Consider the following 17,083-nt stretch of genomic DNA (forward strand, 5'->3'; position numbering starts at 1 on the left):
TGAAATGGATTTTCTCAAGTGTCTGCACCACAGAATAACGCTGGTCACACTCACACAGCTGAGCACTTTGGCCGGACGACTTCAGCAGCAGCCGCAGCTCGTACAGGACCAGCGCCACGTGCACTGCGTGACTCCGGAGTCTCTCGACGCGGAACAAGAAAGCCACGGCCGCCTCGAACTGAGCCGTGAGGAACAACACCTGGAAATACAGGAATGGCTGCTGGCTCGCAGAGAAATGAGACTCTCCTGTTGGACACAAGATAAGAGAGTTGGTTTAGATGGCACAGAAAAACATTTTCATAGAGTGTGGAAGTATCCCAGCATTACCGAAGGAAGAAAGAGGTCACACCTGTAATGCCAGATCCCTCCACATATTTTACTATGAGACATTTCTGGTGTCAATAGTACCTGCTACTTTTTTTAGTATCACCTTGTTTGAGGTGCCGAGCAAGTCGATACTAGAAAGCGAAGTAAAAACACTTAAGGACACTGACTGGTCTACCAATCATAAGGAGCCGCAATTATTTACTTGACTTTAAAAAATGGCAGCCCGAAATACTCCAACTGGCAAGCGTAGTGTTGACAATGATGGAAATATCACGGCTGTTTCAAGGGCTGTCGTTGTTGGCTCTCGACTGAAAATCAAGTACTATCTGTAGCTGAAAATGACATAGACAAACGGATCACCCCGTATCTAAATAAGTTATGGCATGTCAAGCCAAAAGTGCCAAACTCTCCAGTGGAAATGAGGCATAGGACCACCAAGGGCAAAATTGAGATGTTAAAATGACTTTTTTTGTTTGGTTAGTCATCGGGGACAAGAGGAACTGATAATGAAAATGAGCCGAAACATCAACTGTACAACATCATTTATATTAACATTTAGGTAATTTCACAAGATAACATCAAAGTATTTTGGGGGCATTTAAACACATTTGACAGTACAGAGGGGATGGGAAAGGGGGGGGGGGGGGGGGGGGGGGCGGGACAAGGAGCAGGGATGACTTGCAATAAATCAGAAGGACTACCACCACATACGTTGACATGGTGCTTTCTATTATTACAGCTAATTAAACTTACTTGAGATGTGGTATTGAGACAAAACTGGTCTTAAAGGCCTTGCACACCAATACAGGGATTTGAAAAATAATCTGATTTGACCTCTGCTCAGGTTGTAGGGGGCTGAAGTGTGATGGGAATTATAATGTGAGATCACCTTTTTACCTCTGTAACTATAGTAACGAAACTCCGACCAAGAGGAGGGACCTGTCAATCAAACAGTCTGTACACAAAGGCTGTTCAAGGAGAAATAATTGTGTCTGTGTTACAGAAAAACGGAATTGCTGATTGACAGTTCATATAGCAACTCATTAAATGCCTTAATTTCATTTACTATTATAGCACCAGTTTAACTCCATAAATGCCACATCAACTTTTGACAGTTGCTACGAAAACTAACATGTACGATTTGAAAACATTCTGTCAAGCGCAGGTACTTAGTCATCAAGTTTACTTTTTAATTATAATCCTTAATCCTCTCGCTGGCAGAAAGTTTGAGGAGAGCAGGGTGGACCATGTCAGCCATTTCATAGCCTTATCTCAGACTTACAGCACTTTAGTTCAAAAAGGGAAAGCGCATGAGAGGAGAAGAGAGGGAGGGAGCGATGAAGAGGAGAAAAAGGACGAAAGAAGAGAGATAAGAGTGTGGGTGTGGGGGAGGGCTGCAGCAGATTGTGCAAACAAGAAATGAGAAAGAACAAATGCAAAGGAGAGGAGAAAGAGGATGGAAATCAGTGGGAGGAAAGAGAGGAAACAGGTGTAAGGAGAAGCACGGATAAAGGATAAAAGGGGAGGACAGAGAAGCAGCGAGCGAAGGACGGAGAAACAGAACAGACGAGGCTGGCGAGCTCTGGCAGTATGTGAGAGAAATGAAGAGAGGCTTTGGGCTTTACGCCCCGCTGTGAGGCAAGATGGAGGACAACAAGGAACACTGCCAGACATGAGAGAAAACAGAATGAGGCCTTAGGCTGTACTTCCCAATGAGCACAGGGAGGGAGAAGGGGAAATGGGAGAGGGTGAGGGCTACGGAGAGAGGAAAAGGAGTGCAGCCTTATCTGAACAGAGCAGGATTGGCGTGTGGAGAAGGAAACACCCAGGGGAGAATACTGTGATTTCTCAGTCTGTGGGGGGAGGCCTAATGCCCTGACGCTCGCATTTTTTTCTGTGTATCAGGAGGCATGTGGTTGCATAAGAGGGGAGTTTTATTTTGAAATTTGTTCGGGTGAAAAAGTAAAAAAGTCTGCCCGTCATCACTGGGAACATGTTTTACCATGACCATAATCAAAGTTGCTTGTCAGTCATTTTTAACCTTTATTGTATACAGCTTCTCTTTTATATCTATTGGATATTAGAATTATATTCGAAGCACTGGAGAAGGCACTTTCGTTGCACAATGTAGAGATGTGTTGACTATCAGACGAATAAAAACGTTGAGCTTTTGCAGCTTAAACAAAAGCACTTTTGTCATTTTTCATGTGCGACATGGTGAATGCTTCTCTCGAGTGACTATCCAGAAAGTGTGCCCTCTCATCCCCTCTTGTGATCCTCATTGTGATGAGACATCAAGGACACAGAATGTGTAAAGAGAAATCAGGGGAACAGTGTGATGCAGCCTGGAGGAAGCGTGGTTGGGCGAGAGTTTAAGCTGCAGCTGTTTCTTTTTACTTTCCTGAAGGCACTTGATAAGCCTTTAGAGAGACGAGGCGGGAGGCGTTCTTTCATTTTCCGCGCAGGCAGCAGGTGACTGGCAGTTGTAGCACTGACAAGTAATTAAACCCTCTTGTCTGAATCACAAGCACAAAAGATGCGAGAGTGTGTTGCTATTTCTACTTTTTGCAGTTTGAAATGTATTCAAAAACAGATTCTGGTTCATTTTTTTAACAAACTCAAAAGGTTCAGAATTTGCTGCTGCTTGTTAGACTCTCTCAGATCAATATTCTGTGTTGGGAGATGGTCCGAGTTGAGGTAGCTAAAGAGCTGACAGGATACAAAAGGTATTTAGTTGACTGATGTAATTTGCTCGACATATTACATCCACCTGCTTTACACCCAGACATTTATGAACAATGTTTAGATACGGTACTGTAATAAAAACCACATGGCAACCAAACGAAAGCATGCACACATCTATGCCTGTTCTCCCTCTGCAACAGCATCTAGATTACTATCCAGGAAAGATAATGGAAATGGAATGGAGGTAGGTGGGGAGGGCAAAGTAACAGAAGGGAATTGTTGAGAGTTTCAAATATTTGTGAAGTTGATACAGAAATGCAGATCCATACCGTAGTCCTCCAGCAGCTGTTTCTGCAGCTGTGGCAGGGTCAGCCTGTCCTGAGAAGAGCTGCTGCCGTCATCATCAAAACACACCTGGTTCAACTGCAGGGGCAAAACACAATAAGTCGAAATTATGGAATAAAATACATAACCTTGTTATAAAAGGGTTGTTACATAAAAAAAAAAAATCCTTTTAGGATGCTGTGAAACAGAGACTAGTCAAACAATTACCAATGGTACAGCCCTAGAACTTTTTGTGATGATCCTTAACCGGGCAAAATTCGTCCACTGGGAACTGGTTAATGGTTTAGTTTAAATAAAGCAAAGTAGTTTACTGTACCTTGAGCCAGAGGTAGTCTTCCGTCTTGTCTGCCACCTCTCCGTGGTTATCACTGATGTCACATTTCCCAATCAGGCAGTAGACGGCTCTCTTGTACGGGTCAGCGCTGTTCCTCAGCACTCTGCGGTAGTGGAGGCGAAGCTTGTTCTCTGAAGTCGGGGAAAGGCTGAAGGGAAAGCGTTGAAATGATGTTAACGTTTGATCTTCCTGCACTTCTCTTGGCATCTTCGCATTTATAAATACAAGAAAACCAGAAGGCTTTCTCACCGTCTGTCGGGGCTGTTCATGTACTCCTGAAACCAGGTCTTGAAGTCTCCTAGCTGATGTTGCACTCTGCTCACAACCTGCATGGCTGCATTCAGATCTCCACAGCGCAGACAGTAGTAGATCACAGCCCACACTGGATGGCCTTCTATCTCACCGTCCTGTTGCACACAAAGACATTTAGTCCATTGGTGGCAGTATTCCACTGACTTATATCTAATTGGCATACTAAAAGACAAGAAATTCAAAATCTGTGTTACCTGCATGCCAGGCAGGGGCCCTGGTAGTTTGATGTTGAGGAAGCTGCGGACTAGTTGGTATGTTCCTGGCACTCCTCCTAGTTGGGCCTGATGGAGATTCCCAAACACCGTCACCATGGTGTAGTTTTTATAACTGGAAAAGAGGAGACACACATTCAATTAGTTCATCATTGTGGTCCAGTTAGATTATTTAAACTAATAGCTGTCTAGTGCTGATTTAGATTGACTTAAATCTTAACTTCTTAATGAACAGGACCACATCCTGCAGTTTATAAAAGGATAAAACAATCAGTTACCTGTTCTCCAGGAAGCCGAGCGCCTGGCGTACGAAGGCCATCTGCATTTCAACAGAGATGCGACTTTTCAGCGTGTCTTTTGCGGGAACCAGCAACACATCAGTCATCTGCTTCACCATCAGCCACATGTCTGATACATTCTGCAACAGTAACATATTATGAGTGTAAAGATAAACCGAATAAGCAAAACTGACCTATATTTTTGCAGAGGACTCTATAATTAAATGTAAAAAAAAATGCATTTTGAAAGCAGAGGATCTTACCTTGTCATCCAGGCTTTCTGCTACAGAAGAACAGAGATCTCCCAGGTTAGGCTGGATGTGACCATTCACGATCTTCTCATTGAAAATGTAAATCTGAGAAAGAGATAAAAGAGGCAAAAACAGTTAAAAGATCATAAGCTCTCCAGGTTAATTAATAAGTTAATGTTTAAAAATGTAAATCCACCTACAACTCAATCCCAAGCTATTAAGTAAAAGCAAAAACTATGTCCACCGAGTAAAATGGTTCACGACAAAAAACAAGAAAAATAGGATGAAAATATTTAGAAGGTCATCGAAGAGGACTACAAAAACTAGACAAATGACGCCGCACGCAATGTGTCGACACATGGTCAGAGGTAGAGCCGGATTAAATTCAGATCAGAGACAAACAGAGAGAGAAGGTCAGAGGGATGGCGAGGGAGGAGGGGCGTTAGACAGAGTGAGAGACAATTACCCAGAGTCCCCCTCTACCACTCAATCAATCAATACGTTTGATCTGCCTCTATCTGTCTCGCTGTGACCCCATTTCAACTGAACCATCACAAACAGACGTCTACACACTGCTGTCAACTCACTTTGGTCAATTGAAGACGTGGATTTTGTCTTTAGATTTAAGTCAATTAAAGGCAAATGTATTTATGGGATTTAACAAAAGACATCAAAGCAGGAGATACCATTTCTGTTACTTTACTCAATGTTCTTTATTTTACACATAACCAAAGGTACTAATGTTTGTTAAAGAGTGCATACCAAAAACATATTGGAAACAGTGGATATGTCGAAACCGTGTCATGATTGAATAGTTTGTCCACCAGAGAGCACTAACCATTTATTTTTCTATTGTAAAATCTTGATCTTAATTCTTTAAAATAGAAAATGTGCACAAAACAAAAAATAAATAAAGAGGATAATGAGAAGCGGGGGGTTTAAATGTATGCTGCTTCCTTATAACAAACTTTATTTCTCCCTGTAACTGCAAGTCTATTTCATTGTAAATGGTGAAATGTTCAACCATCTTCTAAATAAAGAATTGCAAAAGAATAGTATGTGAAAAAAAATTGGAACCGAGTTTCCGTCTTCAATGCTCCCAAGGGGTAGAACAAAATAAAATGAAAGACATAGCACTGCTGAGATGAAATGGGATGGAAGTTATTTTGTATTTAGAATATTGTTTAACTGTTATTCGAAATTCAAGTCTTTGCCTTTGCATGGCGACCCACCTGTCGTCCATACGCCACCTCCACGCTGTCCAACGCACTCCTTCCTGGAGCGGTCACTTCACTCACAAAGCTGGGCTGGAAAAACAGCAATAAAGGAAACATGTGACTCAAAAAATATACTGCACAGAAGTAGCACTTTAAATAAATAGAACGTTAAATGAAGCTAAAAACAGAAACAACAATAAATAACAAATTGAACTTTCAATTGTGTCTAATTTGCAAAAACGTCTCCACAGCCCAGGTAGAAGGACGACAGTTTTCTTGGTTTAAAGCCCAATGCATGCTGGGATAGGCTGCCACAGGATGAAAGTATTATACTTCACTCGGGGAGGAGATAAAAATAGTAGTTATAAGTCTCAGATGTTATTTTGGTTAGTTTTGATGAGGGTGTCGACAGCTAGGAGTACACAGTGTCAAGAAATCAGCCTGAGATATTTGGATTTGCTTTTAAGTAGATATATTCAGTCCAAAAAGTTAAAATAAATGTCAGTATAGATGTGTTGTGTTTGGGACTAAAGTAATTGGAAACAAAATGACACTGCTGCTCGATGATTGTTTTGTACAGAAATAATATTTCAATCTCTTCTACACTATCTCCAGCCTTAGTAGCCAAAACTGAGGAATAAGCTGACACTGATTTGTTAGAACGGAGCTCTTTAAATTGTAATATCAAAAAGGTAGGAATCCCTCGTGTTTGGAATCTGCAACTTAAATCGTGCAAAATACTAAGAAAAGACAAAAAAAGGCCTCTTGATCATGAGAAAGAAGCAAATGTCGAGCTGCATCTGCTTTAACAAAACATATTCATTTACTCAAATAGATCTAGTCAAACGTATGCGAGTGCCTACGTCAAATGAGCTGAGTATCTGATATATTTAAGTCTCATCGATTAAAAAAAATCCAACTCAAGCCAAGGAATGTTAACTTCAGCAGCAGCCAGTGTTGCGTGTAAACGTTCTTTCCTGTTATGTTCAAAGACACATTTTGTCTCATATGTTGGTAAATAGGGCTGCAGGATTTACGAAAAAAAAGAAGAAGTTACTATTATATTGGCAGATGTTGCAATTAAGAAATGATTTGCCATATTAGAGGACACAGGTTTTGTGAAACATTACTCACATTATCATAAAAAAATATATTAAAACTATCACGGTGGGATTTTTCAAGAGCAAGTACCTAAGATGGAGTTTTATTAGGTCTGTAGAGTACTGTTTGGCCGGGTCTTCTCTGCAGCACCACAATACTTAATTCAGAACTATATTTCCATAAATGTTGCATTTACAAAATATACTTACTGGATTTGGATATTGCATATTGAGTCCAAATTGCTATTTTCATAACATTTCGATTCATTTTGCAGCCCTTATAGAAAAGTTATATCGTTTTTTTTTAAGCCCTCTTGACCTGTGGAGGTCCTCTCAAAACAGCTCTGCATTGACTTTCCTTTACCTCCACATCTTGACTGAAGTCTAGCGCGTCCTCTCCCGCTCCAAGGAGTGTGTGCAGCACTCTCTGCTTCACCTGCTCCCATTGGACCAGCATGGACTCACGGTGGTACTCTTCAGCCAGCAGGAACGTCTGAAACAAAGTAGGAAACAGGTACTTGATCACACTCAACCACATTCTTGCATTGGGCATGTTTGTATATAGCATGCAAATTAATCTCTACGGCTTTATTACACAGATAGAATATTGCAGCAGTTTTGAAAGCTTGTAACAAGAGAACAGGACAGATTAGCGCCATGTTGCTGTTATTTTATTAAATAATAATAGGTAATATAAAGACTTGCCTTAAATGCTTGGTGTTAAATATCACACACACAAACTGGCTGTATTGGCATTGGCTTCATCATCATCATCCATTATAGCTTTTGACTTAATGCAAAAATAACTCTCTCCAGAGGCCATCTACCAAGGGAACACACATGCAGCACATCGAATCATACATGTTCATTATATAAATGGGGCTTATCTACACATGCAGCAGTCCCTTGTCAAGATTGTACAACTCCACCAGGACACAGGGCCATCTATTTTAACTCTCCATAGAGACTCAAAGTGAGGTAATGGGAACGTGAGATAATTGAATCTCTCCCATCACCAGCTCAGGGAGACACAAATGTAGACTCGAGCCACCGTTTACTTGGTTAACCTGTTCATTGCCCGGATGAGAGAGTTTACTTTTAACATTTTTTTGTTGCTGAAATCTGTCAAACACTATGATAGAATAAAGTGAGAGGACTGTACATGTTTTTAATGTTATGTTTAATGTTGTTCCCGTTTAAACAATCAAATTTAGGAGACATTATGGGTTAAATGAAAAAAGAACAACATCAGAAAGAGTATTTTTAGACCTTTGAATCTTTCAAATGGTATCTGCCTTAAAAATCCAAATGACTTAAAGTTTAATTGAGATAATATTCATGTTAAGTAATCGTAGAGCCACAGAAAAACTTTAACTTGACTAAATATGTCACTTAGCAGACCCAATAGCCCACATTACAAGTGCTGCCGTCAGATAGAAATCTGCAAGGACATCTTTAAACACCCGCTTTCTTTTTAATCAGTGCATGCATTTGAGTTTTCCACCCTTGCACATAAGTCCCTTTTTTCCCTCTCTCGGGGAGCAGAGGGGAGATAATGGGAACGGCAGCTAATTAAACGCAGGGCCTATTAGCTCTGCACATCAGGGAAGCCATTTCAATCCATCCCCTAAAGGTTTGCACCAGAAGGACTTTCAGATCACAGCAATCCCAGATTACTAAAAATGTGTTTTTTAAAGTGTTCTAATGTGCACACACACACACTGCAGATCACCAGATTTTTTTAAACTCAAAATGATGCAAACAAAGACCCACAGATGTATGTGATTAAAGAGGATAATTAACGCTTCCTGTCCCCTTTAAAATGTTAACATTGTAATGTAAAAACATGAAAGCCGGAGATGTGGGTTTTGTGGTACTATCATTAAGATTTAAATGTTGTTGTATCTGTGGCTTTTTTTTACCAAGTAATAAGACACTAGGCAGATACTGACCCTGCGGCGAGACTCCTCGATGGCAGACAGCAGGGCGTTGTCCCTCTCATTCTTCAAGAAGCCCTGTGGATGAGGAAGAGACGGACAGAGGGGAGAGACGTGTGACAAACACAGAGAGAAAGAAAAGACAGAGACAGAGATATTAGTTCAAACATTGGGGACACAAGTAATAAATGATAAAGAAAGTGTACGCAGAGAGTTCTAGGGGGGACAGATACAGAAACGTGGACTGTCATTTCTCTATGGACACAGAGCCTGCTCCTCAATTTCCCATCTTTTTTTTTGTTGCCTTTCCTTAATGGGTGCAGTCAGGATTAGTCAAACGTATCATCGCTGTTTAACAGACACGTAAATGCAGGCAAGAGAAATTGGCTATTTTGCTATGAGACAGCAGTCAGCCTCCATTTTAAAGTCGTCTCAAGATGGCTGCCCCTGCAAGCATACATCCCCATCCTTTGGTCCTTCCTGTAAACATTCCCACCCCTCTCATCTGATAATAAAACCGCTTATCTTGTTCACGGGATCTGAGCTATCTGGTGAGTAAGTGGTACTTGTGTAACAGCTGGAGTGTGCAGGGGCGAACACGACAGCTCTCTTCGGAGGAAAAATCAGTGAGCGCTGACGTGAATACAGGGACAGACATCTTGAGGAAGCATCAAAATGGCGGCTGCAATGCACAGCGCTGCTAAGCAAAAAATAAGGATGGGTCACTGGCAGCTTTATAGTGTCAAAAAATACAAGTTGACAAATCTCCCTTTTCCGGTGCAGAATATCATTATACATGTATAGCATTTCAATGACGAATCAGAGACAGCTGGGCATGAGTCAGAGGCAGAGCCGAGGAAAAACATCTCTTTATTCAGGAGAATTAACAAAAGAGTATTTCCTCTCGTCGAACTGACGACATGGGATGCTATGTGTGAGGAGCTGCAACCAATTTAAAATCAGCATGAGGAAGAATTTCACAAGAAAAACCAGGTAAGATTTTAAGGTCAAGCATTAAATATGTTTTTACTGTTTTGAGGAAAAAATGTAAAACATAAACCAGGGAGATGCCTTGTTAATGTCTTGATGACTTGGCAAATTATTACTTTAATAGCGATCTTTATTTGTTGTAGTTTATCAAGTAATTGTCATTTATTCAATCATCTAATAATATCTCAATATAAACTAAACAACATTTTCTATAACATAACATAAAAGATTGGGACACCAAAAAACGACATTAGTTAGCCTTAAAAAAGAAAAACTAATAAAGAATCAGAAAGAAAATCACTGCAATCTAAAGACGCTTTTGTATGCATCAGATCTTTGTTTTTTTAACCCACATCTCTATAATTGCAGTATAAAAAGGAGGCCAAACCGAACACAAAGAAGTTATAATGTATTAGTATGAACAGCCTAAATTCTTCTGTCAGCTGTTGAATTGGAAGTCAATACATCATCTGAGAGCTGCTGTGTGAACATTTACATTCCTGAGATGTAAAGTAAAACACTTCTGCTCCTTGTGATGAAAGAAAGCCCTGCGATAGGTGGCATTCTGTAGAGTTTACATAACCATCGGCCTTCTGATATAAAAGTCTCTTACATTGCTGGAAAGTTGTTCCCACTGTCAGATGAAAGCATTTTCATTCATTGGTGATATTCTTAGCACCATCTGTCTTTGTGTCTGAAGTTTGTAGGATCCTGTTAGCTTGAAAAGAAACACCTGGTGCGAGACAGACTACTTTCTAAAAGCCGACTGGAGATCAGTCTGCTTTACAGTGGTGTTGGGGCTCTTAGCCTCCCTTTGGTTTCCATCTCTCGTCTATTTTCACCTCTGTTTTTTTTTGCCCCCCCCCTTCGTCTCCCCACCTGCTCTAACCCCCGCCTAGTTCAGTCTCATTTCCTCCTTTCCGAGCTTTCAGCCTTCACCTCTGGCTGTCAATGCCTCCCTCTCGTCCCTCTGTCCAGAAGCAAAAATGGTTCAGGTAACTTATTGAAACAATGTTAATACCAAAGTAAGTGATAATGGCTGCATTAAAGGCTCACCAACACTAGAAAAGCATAATAACCAAATTAAAACAGTTGGGTAATTACAACGTGTTAATGTATTAGGCTGTTCATGCGCAGTTAAGGAAAGAAGACGAGGTGCCATTATCTGACCGGAACAGGAAACCATGATGGTAGATAAAAAAAAAAAGACTAAATCTTGCTAAGTTACCGTGCACAGCAGTTTGCTTCAGATAATGTGTCCTAAAATTTTGAGAAAGACAAGAAAAGCAGTCAAGCTACCTTACGTCTTTATTTGAAAGCAGAGTACGAGCCAAGTTATGAGGCAGGAAAAAAATCCCAATTACAATTTGTATGTAGTGGGATAAATGACAGGTGTAGATTAAACACAATGTTTGTTATTTCCAAGATGCTGACGTCAAGGGAGGAATCAGAAGTGTGTTTATGTTTGTGAGGCGCAGTTTACGTGGAATTTTCGCAGTTGCTCTGAATGACAGTTTAAATTTTGTCTTGGTAAAATGCTACGTACCATTTGAATCAAGGAGGATAAAAAGGTTGTTTCTCTGTCTCACCAACCTGCCTGTTTACCTCTCCGGTTCATTCCTCATACCCTTGGTTTCACTCCGCCCGTTCCCTCCCTCTCTCTTTCTTTCTCCATCCAACTTTTTTTCCCAGAAGAGACTGAGAATAGGTCTATATTTAACCACTCTAAACCAGAGGAGAGCTCAGGTCAATGCTCACTGGAGAGCTGCACTGGAAAAAGAAATAGAATTGTTACAACAGAGGCTTATGGGATGCATGTACTACAAGATGAGACTGTGTTAGTCATTGGGTTGGTGATTGGAAATGTAATGAGTCATCTCATACAGGAACTCGCACATTGGGCAGAACTGGGTAACTGTCTCAGCATTTGTGCTTCAACTGAAGTACAACAGGAGGCAAAGATTTTTCCATTGCTGTCATTTGGTTTCCTGGTGCCAGCTGCACTTGAACTGCCAATGACTGCGCCTATACAACATTTTTTTGTGCCAAATGTAAACCGACAACTTAGCCAACAGCTGTGGCCAAAATTCCCATTTGTCCGAGATGCAAATACTCTTCACTTTCACAAAAGAAATATTGGTTGACTCAAAATGTTAGCGTTAGGATTTATCTTACATTTTGTTACATGTCTCAATATCGTAGGCATTCCTACGGGAGACATTTGGGACTAGCTATTTTGCTCAAGGACTCTTTGACATGTTGATTGCAGGGAATAGGATCCAACCACTGGCCCTCTGACTGGTAGAACAGCGCATTTACCTCCTGAGCTACACAATGTTCTAAAAAAAAATGAACCAAGAACTATCAAATAGTACTCCAAATAGAATCTGAAATGTTTCAGTTTTTTTACTGTTACCAACTTTGGATATTATTTGAATATTTATTACATAAACTACATATTTTTTGCTTACGTCACAAGGGCTGTGAAAAAGTGAATTTGCAATTAAAAGCAGAAAGAATTGGTTTGCATTTCACTCAACAATGCTGAAGCTTTAATTCATACTTGTATTTGTCTTCAAATGGTTAAAATAAACAAAAAAATAGCTAAATATGCCATATTTAAAGGGTAAAAAAAAAACTGGCATTTCAGTCGAAGACTACGCCATGCTAATCATTTTCAACATTTAATTGATTGCTGGGAAATAGGTGGATCTAAAGATCTACATTTCAGTTGCCCCACCCCGGTGTTATGTATCCTCAGAGATCTGCAAGCCACTGAACACCCACAGCATGCTGGCCAGACAGCCAAGAAACAGGAACACGGCCACAAAACAAAATGTAATAATTAGACATAAATCAGGAAACACTCCAATGCTGTTAAAACTCAAAGGATAGATGTGTTGCTATGACAGATGAACTGGGTTAAGAAGGTAAATTCAAGGGTTAGTATTTTTTTATTTTTTTTAAACCACAGGATTATGACTGTGTTTTAGAAAATCATATAAAATAGATCTTTTGAAATGTCTGTAATTATTGTGAGTGCGTGTCGTCGAATACGCATGTTAACATGTGCTTATTCTCTGTGCTGGCACACAGGCCCTTGCTCTATAAGCCTCCAGTCAGGATGGTCACACTTTCTGCGTCTGAATGCCACCTTACAGTACGTTCAGTGTAATTCAGCAGGTCGGATTCTTAAGCCTTGATCTGGCTTAATGCACACTGAGAAATACCGTGTAGAGATAAATGGTCTCGAGGAATCTAAAGGCTACGTAAGGACACGGTCAAAGAGCGGTTAAAGGGGAAATGAAGGAAGAGAGCATTGCCAGCATTTGCCAGTCGTCGTGTATATAGTAAGAGTGGTTCTGCCCTCATTTGCCATGAGATAAGCTGGCCAGGGTCTGACCGTGTGTGTGATTGTGTGTTTGTGTGTGTGTGTGTGTGTGTGTGTTTGTGTGTTTGGGTGTGTGTGTGTGAAACCACACCCTTTACTTCCTGTGTAATATAAAACACATATGTAAAGTGCTACAGCATATATACAGATATGTGTGTACACATAAGTGTATATAGTGAACAGTGCTGTAATTAGCAATCCTTTTGTGCCACCATCATCATGTCCATGGACGCAGTCGCGAATATAGTGTAGCATGATGGGAACAGACAGGTGACAAAAAAGTGTGACAGACAAAGCACATGCCTGTCTGTGAGCATCTGCGTGTATCATGTGAATAGGTAATACTCACTCAAGCTGAGCCCCAGCCTACGTAGCAGACAGACCGACAGATGAGAAGACAGGATGAGGCAAGGAAAAAGAGTAAAAAAAATAGTTTTTCGTTTCTTTGTCTGTGCCCAGGTGTATGGGCTTTGACAGCGCAGGAGACCGGCTTCGCCTCTCCATCCCTCTGTGTGGCGTTGTCGGGGCGGCAGCAGGACCGCGGGGCTGGGGCGTGTTCCCTGTGCCCTGTCGAGCCGGCATGGCATTTCGCTTGCAGTCTTTTTGCCCGATTCGAAAAAAAGCCAGCGACTCTTGTGCCAGCGCGCCGAGTAAAAGTGCCACATCAAGACTCACTGGAGGTGGTTTTATTGTCGGAGGGCCGTACCAACTGAGCGCACAGACACAGGGGGGGATCCACGAGAAGGAGCTATGGATTCATATAGAATATCTGTTCCCACTATCAGCTGACACCCCCTTCATCAGCATCCACTCTTTTTCTCTCTCCATCCCTCCTTCACTTCATCCCAGCATCTCTCCTGTCCCTCCGCCTCCTCCCTCCCTCAGTCCCACTCATTTTCTTCCTTTTTTTTATCCATCTATGCATCCTTCCTTTCTTCCCTCCTTCTCTCCTCCCTCCCTTAGCTCAATGCAATTATAGTAATGGATTTTTTCCCCCTCGCCTGATGGCTTCCGACATCCTGTCTTGAAATGAGGCTAATCATGCTCTTAAGGGTCATGTTTAGTTAATGAAGGGTTTAGGAGGCACATGTGAGAAGAGAAAAGGGAGGGGGTGGGGGGGGTTCCTATATGAAGGCCTACTGTCATGGAATACACAAAGCAAGCATGTTACACCCCTCTACTAGTGGTGTCGTGAACATGGCATTACACACTCATTCACACAGACACATGGGATGTAGCCGCTTCATATGTGCAGGCCAGCGGGAGATAATGCATGCACCCACGTGCAACCAAATCTACGCTAGACACACACATTCATTCATAAGCACACAGAGAGACACTGTATGCCAGAAATCGATCGAGACTGACACAGATAAAGGCATGCAAACATAGCAAAAGGAGCCTGTGCACAACACACACACACACACACACACACACACACACACACACACACACACACACACACACACACACACACACACACACACACACACACACACACACACACACACACACACACACACACACACACACACACACACACACACACACACACACACACACACACACACACACACACACACACACACACACACACACACACACTATGTGTCAGTAGTGTTGGTCTATTTCAGCAGATGCTCTGGGCTTAGCCAACTGCATCCGCTGAACGCATGCCATCACTGCTGAGGGATGTGTGTGTATATGTAAAAGGGTTGGGGTGGGCAGGAGAAGAGAATAGGATGGAGAGAAAGGATGTAAATGGGAGAGGGAGGAAAAAAGGAGAAACCAGGGAGGGAGGGAGGAAGGTAAAGTAAAAGAGAAAAAGGAGAGTGGGCAGTGGCACCAGCTAAAGGAGGGTGAGGTGAAGAAAAGGAGAGAGAGAGTCCTGGCAGAGAAAGATGGAACAGTGAAAAGTGAGATGAGGACACAGACAGGAAAAAAATGTAGCCGGTCGCCATTTTTCCACCAGCACTGCTCTCCGCCTTCCACTTCTACAGTTTCATTTTTCAGCCGTACTCTCTATGCTTCTATCCTCCTTTGTGTACCATGACATGTGTTATTTAATAACACAAAAAAAAACAGAATTGCCTAAAAACCAAACTAGAGCTATTTATCCATGACTATTTACAAAAACACAAATCATATGATCCACGTAGCAAACTGGCTGATCATAGAACATTGATTTAATTGTTGCAACAGAGGATTATGGGATATATCTACAACAAGAGACTGTGTGAGTCATTACCGATGACTCTGATGGTAATACCAGTAAATTGGAGGTGTAATGATACAGTCATCTTCTATATAAAAAAAACACATGGGGGGGTGGCTGGCCTTAAAAGCATAAATGTATATATATATTAAGCATATAAAGCAAAGTCATACTCTTTAACGTTGTTTCATATGGTCATCTGTTTGGTGTCCAAGAATCAGGGAGGGATTGGTTACAAGGATGCTCTTTATTCACATTCTCAGATTCTTTGTTGGAGCTTGCTTCCGTCTCTATCCCTGATAAGTATGCTTGCTTTAAACGAGAAACACACTTTGTTAAAGAGACATATAATGTTTATTTTCAGGTTGATGTTTGTATTTTGTTCCTCTACTGTGAAATGTCTCTATGCTTTAATGTTCAAAAAGCTCTTTATTTTTCTCATACTGCCTGTGCTGCAGCACCTCTTTTCGCCCTCTGTCTGAAACCAGTCGCTCTATGGTTAGCTGGTCTGCTCTGTTCTGAGGGTCAAACGCTTAGAGAGGTCCCATATTAGGGCCCCTTTAGACATCATCTGAATCAATCCAATCCAAATGATACCAAACCCTACATGTATAAATAATACTGACAAGGACAATGATGAAAATGGCCTCATAACACTGACATGTTGTCCATCCATTGTAATATTAATGAATACCACATTATTCTGTACCATGGATGATATTTACACAAATCTCATTACAGCGAGAAATGGAGATGATTTAAACTAAGCATCGACATTTTGTTAAGCCATTGGAGTGATACAATTTTATCACAAAACAAGTTACTTGTTCAAAACTATTCACTGAAGAGTTGTGTTTTAGTATTGGGGAGTTTACTGATCTGCTTCCTTTTCATTTGAGCAGATAAATCTTAAAGAGGGTGGGAAAATGTATCCACTATACACTGAGAGAAACAAATGAAAACCAAGATTTAGAAACCTATGTTATTCACGTTAGACATTTCTGCAAAATAAGTAGCCAGTCAGTAAATTCACATCTAGGACTCTGCCTGTGTCTTCTAAAGTAAGTATATACTATGATCCGCTTTAGATCGGTGTTCAGCTACTGTACACACACACACACACACACACACACACACACACACACACACACACACACACACATTCCTTCAGTGTGTGTGTGTGTGTGTGTGTGTGTGTGAGATCCACACAGGAACCGCAGAGGCATGAATCAGCTCACTCAAACATTTCACACACTGACACCGTGTGTTTTCTTTGTGTCCTGTCCATCAACCTCCATAACTGCCCTGATCCCGATGGCTTTGGATCATTTAAAGAAAAACTAAACCAGTGGGCTATGTGTTTATTTATACACCAACAGTAGAGACAGACACATATGGAGCTCAGGAAAATGCAGCATTTTTGCTGAACAATAACAGAGGAAGAGAGGGAGGAGGGAGTAGAGAGGGAAACAGCACAAATTAACCATGT

At 41.2% G+C, this 17,083-nt stretch overlaps 1 protein-coding gene across 1 annotated transcript in view; it reads right to left on the reverse strand.

Moving 5' to 3' along the window:
- nup93 (nucleoporin 93) overlaps nt 1-17,083 on the reverse strand; it is a 28,677-nt gene that overhangs the window by 3,448 nt on the left and 8,146 nt on the right. The window contains exons 4-13 of the mRNA XM_063897633.1: nt 9,014-9,076; nt 7,426-7,554; nt 5,977-6,051; nt 4,757-4,849; nt 4,494-4,633; nt 4,198-4,330; nt 3,941-4,098; nt 3,674-3,839; nt 3,342-3,435; nt 55-246 (exon numbers count right to left, since the gene is read on the reverse strand). Of these exons, the coding sequence (XP_063753703.1) occupies nt 55-246; nt 3,342-3,435; nt 3,674-3,839; nt 3,941-4,098; nt 4,198-4,330; nt 4,494-4,633; nt 4,757-4,849; nt 5,977-6,051; nt 7,426-7,554; nt 9,014-9,076 (1,243 nt within the window). The remainder of the gene's footprint in view (nt 1-54; nt 247-3,341; nt 3,436-3,673; nt 3,840-3,940; nt 4,099-4,197; nt 4,331-4,493; nt 4,634-4,756; nt 4,850-5,976; nt 6,052-7,425; nt 7,555-9,013; nt 9,077-17,083) is intronic.

This window comes from Eleginops maclovinus, chromosome 2, assembly GCF_036324505.1.
Source record: "Eleginops maclovinus isolate JMC-PN-2008 ecotype Puerto Natales chromosome 2, JC_Emac_rtc_rv5, whole genome shotgun sequence".
NCBI classification, from domain to species: domain Eukaryota; kingdom Metazoa; phylum Chordata; class Actinopteri; order Perciformes; family Eleginopidae; genus Eleginops; species Eleginops maclovinus.